The sequence below is a fragment of the Charadrius vociferus genome, unplaced genomic scaffold, assembly GCF_000708025.1.
Source record: "Charadrius vociferus isolate BGI_N301 unplaced genomic scaffold, ASM70802v2 scaffold113, whole genome shotgun sequence".
In the NCBI taxonomy this organism is placed as follows: Eukaryota; Metazoa; Chordata; class Aves; order Charadriiformes; family Charadriidae; genus Charadrius; species Charadrius vociferus.
The window spans coordinates 439,758-452,839 of NW_009647755.1; the positions used below are offsets into that span (position 1 = coordinate 439,758).

A 13,082-nucleotide genomic window follows, 5' to 3' on the forward strand; every position below is an offset into this window, starting at 1 on the left:
TGCAGTGCTGTCAAATTCAATTCAGTGAGGTCTCAAATCGAGGAAACTGGATGCTATTAGATCCCCCCCTCTGGGAAGGCTGGTACCCAACTTACCTGGATGCCATACACCAAGCTGTTCACACGCTCAGCAGGCACAAGACACACCTCAGAGCATCATGGCCAGAGGACGCTCTGATTCACTGGCAGGAGGTTACAAGTTCTTATGATGGGCAAATTTACTAATTCAGCAACAGGCTGATCTAGGCATGCAAATGGAAGCTTCTGGGTGATCTGGTGACACCAGTTTCAGCTTCCCTAGCAGCCTCTGCTTCTTCCAGTGCAACATATTCAACTACGGCTATGCTAACGTGGTAGGTCACGTAGCAATGTAAAACAGTCCTGCATGACAGTCACACCTAAATAACTCATAATTTGCAGAGGTTTTCACTGCAACAAGGTGGACACTCCCAATTTAGAGTGATAGTTTTATTTCTTGCTTATGAAATCTGTACATACCAAAAAAAATTAGAGAGATCATTTAATCACATCCTAGCTACATCAGCTCAGAAAAAAGGGCCATGACAAAAATAACTCAAGAGGTAAAAGTAATCACACTATCAGAAGACCTGCTTGCAGGTCAACCGGTGACCACATCAAACTCCTAGCAAAGAGATTACCTTAATATGATAATGGGATGTGCCTGATAATGGGAGCAGTTCAGGACCTGACCTGCAAGCAGATCTGGTGCTTCTGCTTCAGTAGTAAAAACTCATCTTACGTCCCATCACATGTCTACCAGCACACTCACTCTTGGTTCCTCAGACTTCTCTACCCTTCTCCCTTCTCTGTTCAAAGAAATTAGGTGTGAATTGCAGAATGATGCTCTCTTCTTTGCTGTTACTTCAACAAAACTGATGTGCAGTGGGGCACTTTGTGGAGAAGGTGGAGTACTCTGATCAGGAAAAACATCAGCTTTAAGCACAGGCAATAGCAACTGGAAAGAAGGATAAAAGCAGTAGGATAATATCAGAACATCCTTCCCTCTCCTGGAGGAAGAGAGGGGAAACAGAACACTCAAGATATCAACACTTCACTTTAAAATAAACATACAAACTTATATACTCAGCTGTGCTATCCTCACAACATACCCTTCGCTCCATTTCACTGTTTCTTCCTGACTACTTTTATAACTGGTACTGCATGCTCTTCAGGACAAGAGCGTCTTTATTAGTTGGGCACTAGTACAGCATGAGTGCTTATTAAAATAAATAGTACCCTAGGATGTATTTCTCATCTGTTTGTTAAAAAGCCTGAATATAATTTTGTGGTGATAGAGCAGAGCTTGCATCAACAAACCACTGAAAGCAACTACCAGATAGGGCTTCTGAAAGTCAACACGTAACCCTGTGCAAGCTGATTCCGGCAGCATTGCTGCAGGCATCTCAAGGGAAGTTGTTTAAATCTCTCAGTCTAAAAACCTGCCTGATGACACAACCAGTCCTTTGAGCTTCTAGGCAAAGTACTTCAGATCACAGCATCTATTTACCCTGTTTGACAAGAAGCAGGCTCAAGACAGGATGCAAATGGGGAACTGGGACTTGGTGCTGACAAATTTCTCAGGTTTTCAGATGTACTACTATAAGAATTTCAAATCTTTATTGTCTTCACAGAAGATAAGAGAAGCACTTTTACTTGCATTTAACAGACAGATACTGGTTTCACTTGCATACAGCATAAGGAATATTAATACGAGAGAGGGAGAAAGGACTTTCATGGTTTTAGTTGCTTTTCCTCTAGATCTTAAAAAAAAAAACAAACAAAAACCTTCAAGTATAATTTTCCTAAAAATATCTTTAGGTCACATACCGTTTTTAGCTAATGGTCACATCATTCCTACACCTCATAACCTCTTTAGTTAAAGAGACTCTCTGCTCAATAGATAATTGCACAAGTCTGTAGTGTGCTGCTCAGGCTCAGCATCAAGCCATAAAGTCACAATGCAATCCATTTTATTGAAGCAGAGAGTTCACTCAAATATTCTGCAGCTATGTATTTTACTGGGGTTCAGTGAAGAAAACCATTACCAAGAGACTGAACTCTGGGGAATACTGAGAAGATTCCTATATGTAATTCAGTTTTATTTTTTTTCTTAAATCATTCACTTGATTGAACCAGAAAGCTGAAAACTTAAAAAAAAACCACCAACAAAACCAGTTACTGCCATTTTATTTCCTTTTTGTAAGAAGACTGTATTAGGAACATATACGGATTATACAGGACTGAATGTGAAGCCCCTATGTTAAGCATGAAGTCTGTACATTTTTGCTTTCTTCCTAGCTTTTAGTCCTATGGTCTAAATTGACAAACTGTTATAAACATGAGTGGTTATGCTTCATTCAATGGCACTAGCTATATGTATAGAAGTAGTCTAGTTCTGATGCTGAATGTAAAGGTTTTACAGTTTCTCAGCCGAATTAAAGATAAATGACCCCTGAATTAAGGGAAAGCTTCTGGAAGAATCAGAATCCATAAAATCTTAAAGGAACCTTGTGAGCTAATGAAAATATATATTAATATTTCTAATGAAATTTATAATATATATGTCAGTAAAAATACAGCTTTAGAGTCTTTTGTTCTCTGCATATTTGACTACTTTTTGTATTTGAGCATAAAAAAAGACTTGCAAACAGTCCTCCCCAAAGCCTCAGATGGTGATTTAAAGCAGATTACAAACCGCTTTATTCACACCAGTCTAACATTACCTAGATAGTGATGTGTATAGTTTTGCAGCATCTCATTCAGAGGGCTATTCAGGTGGTGATTATTGTTTAGAGAAGGGGCACGTGGTAGAGCAAAGTAGTTCTGGGAAACAGCCATAAAAACTGGAATATTTAATCGGAGCAAAAGGCTAATTTCAGAGAAAGCAAGTTTCCACAATACTAAGTACGTCAAGACAATTTCAGTTAATTTATATTTATTTAAACTAACAACAGTCCCAGACCAGATTCAACAAAACCACTCCAGTGGTTACCCATGGCACATCAATCAGAAACAGGAGCTCTTGGCTGCTGAGGGAGCTCAGTGCTGCAGCAGGGGATTCCCAACATCTGTGACACTGAGCCTGCCAGCTTTGAATTGCCAGAATCCAGCCCACCAAAAGTAGATGCACATCTTAAATCCTACCCTGTCCTAACACGCTGCTCAGTGCTATTAGAAGGTACATCTATGGAGCGGGGATTCTCTCTTCTGAAAACAAACTGCTAAATCATCTTTTTCAAAGAAGTGGTGGGAATATGTGTATGTAGAGAGAAGTGAACTGATGCATCCTATAAGGTGAGTTTGTGTTCTGCTTCGTTCAGTTAAAAAAAGGTAAAATAATTTATTCCCTTCTGGGTTTTCTTTGTTTGTTTGTTTAAACAGGAAAAAAAAAAGAGCTAAAACTTCTTTTGAGGTCTGCAGTCCTGCCAGCATATGCTAAATACCATTTGACAGTACTTTGTAGATTCAAGAGCTTTGCTTCTAGATTCGGATCAGGGCTATACATGGGCTGGGAACTTTGCTTTAGGCACACACAATTACTTCATTCCTGACTAGACTCTCTAGCTATCTGAGGAACCTTAAAAAAAAAACAACCCACAAACAAACAAAAAAAAAAACCCCAAAGGCATCTGTATAACTTAACTGTTTCAGTCTTGGTGACAGAAATAAAGCAGGATTTATCATGAACATAATTTAAAGATTTTGGCATCTAAATTCTAAATAAATCTGACTTTTCAGTGCCTAAACCATTTACTTTCTGCAAATGACTTGCTTTCGATTACAGTGCAGTCCTATAGCATGGACCATAGAGCGACCCACAATTACAAGCAGTGACCACTTGGGTTAGAGCATCTAAATAACTTTTACCATAAATTACCAGTAATCACATTTTTTTAACAAGTACCACAACTATTTCAAATATATATAGCATATGTGAAAGAAGATTATTTATAAGGTGAGATTTCAACAGGAGAGTTTTTCTGAACATCTGGCATCTTGGTATTACGCAAAACCTGAATATGCCTTCCAGTACAAGAGCGGAAGGAAGTATTCCACCTGTGTCATTAAGAGAGCAACAGTCTCCCTTATAATCCTTTGGCACCTCTGAAGATTTCTTCCCACAGATTTTTGTAATTTCCTTCGAAGAAAGGAAAAAGTGACCCACATTTAATGTAGCTATTGTTTACTTTATTACTCTTCTGTAGTCGAAAATACATAGTGTCCCTGTCCCATCCCATTCATCCCCCCAAAATAGAAGCTACGGTGCCTTGGTACATTAAGCCCATTCTGGAAATGTTATCCTTTGTGCACCTCACACTAGTCAGATGCAGTAAACCTCACGGTAGTTCACAGTATTCCTCCAGCTAGAGCTCTTTATAATAGAATCATAAAATAGTTTGGGTTGGAAGGAACCTTTAAAGGTGACATAGTCCAACCCCCCTGCAATAAGCAGGGACATCTTCAACTCAATCAGGTTGCTCATTGCCCTGTCCAGCCCGGCCTGGAATGTTTCCAGGATGCGGCATCTATCACCTCTCGGGGAAACATGTTCCAGTGTTTCACCACCCTCATTGTAAGATATTTCTTCTATCTAGTCTAAATCTTCTGTCTTTTAGTTTAAAGCCATTACCCCTTGTCCTAATGCAAGAGGCCCTACTAACAAGTTTGTCCCCATCTTTCCTGTAGGCCCCCTTTAAGTACCGAGAGGCTGCAAAAAGGTCTCCCTGGCACCTTCTCTTCTCCAGGCTGAACAGCCTCAACTCTGTCAGCCTGTCCTCAAAGGAGAGGTGCTCCAGCCCTCTGACCATTTCTGTGGCCCTCCTCTGGACCCACTCCAACAGGTCCACATCTTTCCTGTGCTGAGGGCTCCAGAGCTGGACAGTACTCCAGGTATGGTCTCACCAGAGTAGAGTAGAGGGGCAGAATCACCTCGCTTGACCTGCTGGCCACACTTCTTTTGATGCAGCCCAGGATACAGCTGGCTTTCTGAGCTGCGAGCGCACATTGTCGGCTCATGTCCTGCTTTTCATCCACCAGTACCCCCAAGTCCCTCTCGGCACGGCTGCTCTCAATCCCTTCATCTCCCAGACTTGAGGGTATTGATACCAGGGTTTGCTCTGACCCAGGTGCAGGATCCTCATGAGTTTCACACATGCCCAATTCTTGAGCCCGTCCAGGTCCCTCTGGATGCCACCCTGTCCCTCAGGCCTGTCAGCCACACCACTCAGCTTGGTGTCATCTGCAAACTTGCCGAGGGTGTACTTGGTCCCACTGTCTACGTCACTGACAAAGACAGGTATTAAAAAAGAAAAAAGGAACTTTGCTTCTAAATGCCAAGGACTTCAAGGAGGAGTTGATTGTATCTGTAATACTCGCATACTCGCACAAGCATTCGTATCAAGTACAAAACTGGTGTGAAGTTATCAATGAGTTGACACGCATGGGAAAGAGGATGATTAAGAAACCTCCACGTCCTCTGCCTGTGACTGTGGAATAGGATTTTTTCAAAGCTCATCCACACACCATTTTCAGTAAGTATTTAGAATTTAAGCACTATGAAGTTCCAATATCAGGCAAAGGAATCATTACACAGTAAAAGAGAACATGCAGGGAGGTATCTGAGCTAGCTGCAACTAATCTAGCTCCAGATCTGAACACAAACTTTAATCAGCCTCAAAAAATAGCCACTGTTAAAAATCATTCTAATATCTGCACATCACCACAGCGTGTGCATGAGCCACTTCACCTGCAGCTTGCTGGGGACTGTGCATTATGTTTGCTTATGCAAAAAGATACACGAGTGCCCTCAGATTCCCAAGTAGCATTAGAAAATGGGACAGGGTAACTCTTCAAGTCAATCCATAAGTTCCAGAGGAAAAATTATGCAACCACCACAATACAGTTCAAAGTCATCCAAAATAATTATTTTTCTTCACTAGTTATGTGCTCAAATACAGGCTTGACCAAATCACGGGTAGCTAATTTTACATTTAAAAATCAAACTAGCATAAACTTGATGATTTCCTAGTCCCACACTGAAGAGTTCGTTATAACAGGGAACATGACAAGTAATATGTGACTGAACTGAAATGAACAAAAGAAGAAAATAATTTCCCCGTTTTTTTTATCCCAAATCTCTTCATAGTATAAATTCAAATTGACAGAACAAAGATTAAAGAATATTTTTCCCCTGAGAAGACTTGCTTCCTCATAATTGTAATGTCAAAATCCCTGACATCTGAGCCTACTTTATCTAACACAACTAAAACTGAGAAAAAAAGGATACCCTGTAAGCCTGAGGTAAATAGTTTGAAATAATTGGAGTCAAATGTTTAACTATGAATAGAATCTCCTCTTAGCAAGAACAGTGTCTGATGGTAGAGTACCAGGAGAAAAAACTTCTCAATTAACAATCATCCTTACATAAAAGATCTGCACATATTATGTAAGCAGAAGGAAAGGGCATGGAAGAGCACTGTACAACTCCATGGCCCAGTATCTACCAAAACACAATTAAATGCAAAAAGAAGAAAGTGCACAAAACTCAGGCAGGTTTAAAAAAAAAAAGTGGAATTAAAAAAACTGTGATAAATACCATTCGTATTTTCAGATATAACAAATTATACAAAATCAGGACAACTTATATTAAGAATTGAATATACTAAAAATCTTAAGATATTCAACTTAAAATATATTTAAACAGAAATTTTTAAAATCAAACCATGATTTTAAAACTTACTGGCCAAATACTTGGAATCAGAATTTATAAGTGCATTTAACCTGCCCTTTGACTCCTTCGCTTTTCCTACCTAACAAATACTTGACTTTTTAGGATTTTTGTAAATACATGTAGCTAACCTCAAAATGTAAACATACATATTAGTTTTAAATTGCAGACTGTATTAGATAATGCTGATATAAAATTCAGATTCAGTTGTGACTTGCCAGTTAGAAAACATGTGCCAGGCAAATCTCCACACAAAGCTTCTGATTTATGAACCCAAACAGCAGTTTTGATTCAGGTAGCTGATACTGGATTTCTAAAAATGCTAACAGACCTCAGTTTTAATTTATTTTATTTTCCATATCTCGGGCAGGAGGTGGGGGATGATCAGGACCAGTGAATGTGGAATATCCCATACCAAATTCTTTCCAGATTGCCCCAGAGCCAAATCTGCAGCACACCAGAACTCTAGCTGATATCCCAACGAACCTGAGTCATGAAGGACTTCACCTTCAGAATGACAGCCAAAGGCAGACAGAACAAAAATTAAAATATATGCAAATATAACTTTTGCAATACCTAAAAAAGAAAGAGCACAAAGCTTACATACCTAGTGTATCTATTTTTGCTGCCTCGCACCACAGTTGAACGTAAGAGTCTAAAATTAGGCATCCATCTCAGTTTGAAAGCCGCATCCCTCAGGCTTAGCAGGTATCACTTAATTTCTGCTACCGTAACACACAGGACTTTGTTGTACACTATAAAAGATATACACACCTGGAGACAGCTGTGCATTGAAATCTCTAATGAGATGAGCCAGGGTAAACTGCCTTCACAGATTCAGTATCACATCAGAAAAATTTCACTGGGCTTCTTTCAAAAGTTTACCACACAAAAGTGATTCACTTCACTAAGTTCTCCAGTTTCTTTTCAATCTTTACAGCGCACCAATCCCCCAATTTCTATCACTCCCCCAAAACCTTTATTTCATTATTTCTACCATCACAAATAAATGACAAGCGATGATTATCTTAAACTCTCAGCATGCCTCACAACAGCTAACATAGTTTAGCAAAGCAGCAACACAAGTGGGTGGAATGAACTAGGAGAGCACAAGCCCTTGGAGGCTGCTCAGCTACCACCTGAGTTTGGAGGTTTGCCTTGCCTGCAGCTCTGCATCTTCCCATCCAGCTCCCATACTGTCCCAGTCCTCTCCTGCTCCTGAGCTGCCAGACTGGGAGGAGAGCTCAGGGAACTCAAGGGCAGGTTCACAAAACCAGGCTCCTGTCAAAATGCAATTGTCAACACTCTCTTTCCAAACACAACTGGAGAAGGGTGAAAACTGATGTTTCCTTTTGACCTTCCGGTTATGGCATTTGCCTGGGAAATGGGTCCCCATCTCGAGGGGAGTCAGACCCCGTCACTCACATCTACCAACACAAAGCAGTTAGAAGATGAACCTTCACCCTGCCTTGATGAAGTCTGGTTTTGATGCCTCCCCCGCTGTGGAGAGGGAAGAACCAGGTTCCAAAGAGATGACAACCCACCTTACCAACAGCAACCACAAGCACCTCCATGACATGAGCACACTGCAACTCGGCCATTAGACTTGCACTGCTTCTTTTGCTTCCCACCTCCACCTTGGGTGCTCCTGAATTACCTGTTGGATGGCCAAACAGCTTCAAAAGGGAAAGCAGGGAGTAAGTAAAGGTAACCTCGTCTGGGAAGGCTGCTGTCCTGGGAATAAAGATGGGCACTGACCTCATAACACTCGCTTCCAATGCGAACTGGCCAATTACTAACTAGAAGACTAAACACCCAACCCAAGCTCAGACACTGAGCTCTCCTCACAGATTTCCTAGGAAGCCAACACATGAAATACAGCCCAGGTTCTACTCCACTGGAAAGCATCATCAAGAGTTCAGCAGCACAGTGTCTCTGTGAAGTTTTAATTTGCTCTAATTCTAAGCACTCATCAACCTTGTTGAGACACAGCAAGTCCAAGCTTCAATAACAATCCAGAAAGCACACTGCACTGTTTAACAAGGATCTCTTGCATTTTTCTAAAATAATTGTTAGAAATAGTATAGCTCTGCTAAACAACACTGAGGTAGCAACTGATTCTCACAGCCCTTCCAGAGTCCAATAATGACAATGAAAACCAGAATTTCATAATGCCTTTAATGAAAGCACCACTTCTAAAAAGTCCTATTTAGTGGGAAACGGGGGTAGGGAAGAGAGCTGACACAAGCACTGAACAAAATCCATGCATATTAATTCAGTCATGGATTTTATTCAATTGTTAAAACCTTTCAGATGGAAAACGATCCTTTAGGAAGCAGTCCGAGTAATGATTTCTTTATTATTTCTTCACAGCCACTCAATACAAAACATCAAACACAATTACAACAAAAAAAAGCTGAAGAACATTTAGTCCTCATCTGATCCGAAACACGTGCACATACACAATAGGGATTAATTTCATCACCCTGACAGAAACTGGGATAAGATGCTAAGGGTCACAGAGACATGACAGTATTCATCATATTGAATTACTAGTCCTTTCAGCCCTTCAAATGTCCTAATCACAGGCACATTTGCAGTCATTTTGGTTTTCACATTCTATGGTAAGATGCAACTGTTTATTTTCCGTATGAAATGTAAGAAACCAGACTTCCCGAACACAGTAAAGACAAAAGCAGTAACACAACCACAGTTCACAGGCTACTTGATGATTTAGGAACTTGAGGGCAAATCAACTATTAGCACAAGCAAATGCAAGTCCTCCAAAGCGCCTGAATTGCACCTGTTTGTGTCAGTGACTGCTTTGGCTCATCGCTGATAAAATTAACATCCTTTGCTGTCTAAGACTTTCTACTCACTTTACAGTGTTCAAGCATCTCATATATATTCTTCCTAGAAAAAGAGTACTGTAGGGCTTCAGCAGCTTACAGCAGGACAGGTGGGAAACAACACAACTGCATTTGCACCAAAAGCAACACAGGGCCAAAGCAGGGCTCTCTCTGTGCTGCTTCCCAACAGACCGCATTTACACATTTTCATTACTATGAGTTTATAATCCTGGAGGTTGTTGAAGAGCTTTGTCCAGTTTACCTCATTTGCAGGACTGGTATGTTCTGGGTTGCTTATTGTACTCTAAATACCGGTTGTCCAATTTTCTACAGCCAACTCTTGCATGATAGTAAGCAAAAGGGGTATTTTTGGCAATTTATTAACAGAACTCTAATATTATTGAAAAACCTAAACTGATTCCACCTTAGCTCAAGTTCTCTTAGGCTTTGTAAAACAAATCATTTTGGTGGAAAAAAACAGGTCTGACCCAAAATGTAAAAAGGGAAAGTATTTACAGTATGAGAAAGTAAGAAACTTTTACAGTTACTTCATGAGCCACTCTCTAGAACATAAATACTCAGTAAGGGTTCACAGCAACTATAGCTCTGTAATTATTTCAGATCTCAAGTCAAGTACTTAAGAGAAAGGAAATTATTAGTCTTTCAAGATTTTCTGTCATGCAGATCAGGTTATCACCTTATTTAGTTACATTTCACAACTGAAAAGAACTTGCTGCAAAGATAAAATGCCTTCCTAGCATGAACTAGAGTTTTTGTTTTAATAAACTTGGCCAAAAACATCCAAGTCAAGGAGCACAAAAAAAGAAGAAAAATACGCTTGTGCATACAGTTGTGAGAAGGAGACAGATTTAGATACCTGACAGACTAACAGCAGATAATACACAGAAACACCAGTTCCTGACAGATAAAGAAATAAAAAATAAATTAAAAAAAAATAATTGTTCAAAAAATAATCTATGTTTATGATCCAAACCAACTCTACTTTACTAAGGCCCCATTCGTATTACTAGGAATTTCAGCAAAATTATTATTTTAAGATCAGATATCTCAAATATTCTCAATTGCCTTAGAGTGTTATCGTATTCAAAACCCATAAATACTCTAAATGTAACAAACCAAAGAATGCTAAAGAGTACGTAGCATTAAAGACCTTTTAATTACGGTACGATGGCAGCAGTGCTAAGAAAAAGTCACTTACGGCTTTGATTCAGTAAGTCACTTAAGCATCTATATAATCCTAATGACTTCAGTGAGGCTACGCAACAAGTTCGAGCATTCTGATGAATGAGGTTGTTGGCCTCCCATTTATCCAGTTACAAAAAAATATCCCAACACACTTCAATCGATTGAATAAATTAATAGACCCAAAAGAGATGCTGAATTCCTCTCTCCCGTGGCTACTACAATGCCTTAATGCTGTTAAAGCCCTACAGCTGCCTTTATGAAGCCATGCAAGTTACTATTCTTGCATTGTTTTTTGGGATTAAGTTTAATGATGCTACGCTTCTGCATCTAATTACATGCCTTAAAACAGCCAATTCACAGTAGCTCTCAGGTTACCATTCCAATCTCAAACACTCAGGCACATGCTTAACTTTCCACTGTGCGTTTCAAGTTAAGCATGTTCAGTGTTCGCAAGAGAAGGTCTGAAAGGACACCCTGTTTCTCCTCCTTAAACAAATGGGGGATATCTTGCAGTTAAACAATACGTGCATTTTAAGGATTCTATCTCTTATCTCTCTACATATGTATTGTATTTTCCAAGTTTTTATTTACCTTTCAGTGTCAGTTACCATTTTACTTATCCTATGACACGCCATGTTGGTTTTGTGGGCTCTCTTACTTGCTTCTGTTATCCTTTATTTCAGCTATGCATATATCATCCCCTCTTAACATCATCTGTTGCTTACTATGACGAAGCATCTCTATTTTAATATTGTCCTAAGTGATCACCTGTACTTGTCTCCCACCATGTATTTTTTGCGTGGATAAAGTTTTGTCAATGCAATAAAAGAAAACAGAGGTCAAAAGATGATGGCTGCCTTTTCTGTTTCTTTTGGTTAACATTTTCCTTTCTGTATCTTTCTGTCACTGGCATTTTTTTGATAAAAGTTCTTATCAAAAGTTCAAAGTGGTTACTACGCTGTGCACGCTATTTGTAGGAAATGTGAGTAATTTTTCCGTTACAATTTATAATTCGATGATTGGCTCCCATTCATAGAATGGGTTGAATTAAACTACTATACGGCTACTTTCAGCAGCTAATGGCCAAGGTGTATTATGACACATCAAGATATCTGCATTAAAGATGCTGCATAAAAAAAAGATGGCAGATAAACCAGGAAGTACTTAGTCTGTGAACTACCACTACTCTCTTCCCCTTTTTATCTTTAAAAAAAAAAAAAAAAAAACACAAAACAGACACGTAAAACACAACACAACTAATTTTGACAAGATGCAAGGGTGAAGTTACATGAGTTACAAGCTAAATCAAAAACTAATTACCACTAAAAGAAGATCTCACTTCCATTTTGTATTCGTTCTATTTACTCCGACATCGAACTGCACAAGTCTATCTTTAGCTGGCTTTTGGGGTTTCCATGAGAATTGGTACAAAATGAGGCCTACAACTGCAGCTCAAGAGTGGAAATTTAGGGGAGACCTAGCCTGATTTTGAAATAAATGCTTCATAAGACAGTAGACGAACGCTTTAGCTGTAAATATAATGAAGGGCTTATTTGTACCAGCTCTGTCACCTGCCAATCAACATGTAAGCACTTGTTATTCTTTACTTTCAAGCACCCACAGCTGACACTAAGTTCAAATACACTTCTGTATATTCAGACAACTTTGAAAGTCTGGTTTAGGCACAGTAAGCACCTGTCATTTATGTATTTTTACATGTAGAATTAAAAGTCTCCTTATTTACTTTTCAAATTACAGACAAATACGTAACCTTTCGAACATGTAATGCTCCGCGAGATAAGTGGAATAGTATTATTTGAATGCAAATACCCCTCTGGTCACACAAGGGAGGCCTACAATTCCAACTTATTAACCTGAAACCTTGTGCTTCAGTTTCTGAGATACCAAATAGTCACAATCCACAGCTGATCCAAAATTTAAGGGCCAAAGACTGACGGGGTAGACTGCATGAAAACGGAGAACCTGTAATAATTCAGAGATTAAGTAATCTATTCATTAAAAACCTGTACGTGTACTAAGTACAATTATAGTTGATTATAGTCCTCTTAGCTGCTGCCAATTTAACACTACAGACGTGCAACACAGGCCACAGGGTTCAAGTGTGCAAAGGTGGCCGCCACCATTCAAGGGCTGACAGAGCACAACCGGTGTCACATCCCTTCCGTTTGCCCGACCTGCAAAACGAACACAACACCAACACACTCCGTGAAAAGCATCACCTGAGGTGACACCAGCCTGTCCTGTGCCGATCCGGACCAC

General features: G+C 39.6%; 1 protein-coding gene across 1 annotated transcript in view; it reads right to left on the reverse strand.

The window, feature by feature from the left end:
* Positions 1 to 13,082, reverse strand: part of AGPAT5 (1-acylglycerol-3-phosphate O-acyltransferase 5) — a 65,211-nt gene that overhangs the window by 44,232 nt on the left and 7,897 nt on the right. The window contains exons 2-3 of the mRNA XM_009882150.1: positions 8,297 to 8,404; positions 7,163 to 7,323 (exon numbers count right to left, since the gene is read on the reverse strand). Coding sequence (XP_009880452.1) covers positions 7,163 to 7,323; positions 8,297 to 8,404 — 269 coding nt within the window. The remainder of the gene's footprint in view (positions 1 to 7,162; positions 7,324 to 8,296; positions 8,405 to 13,082) is intronic.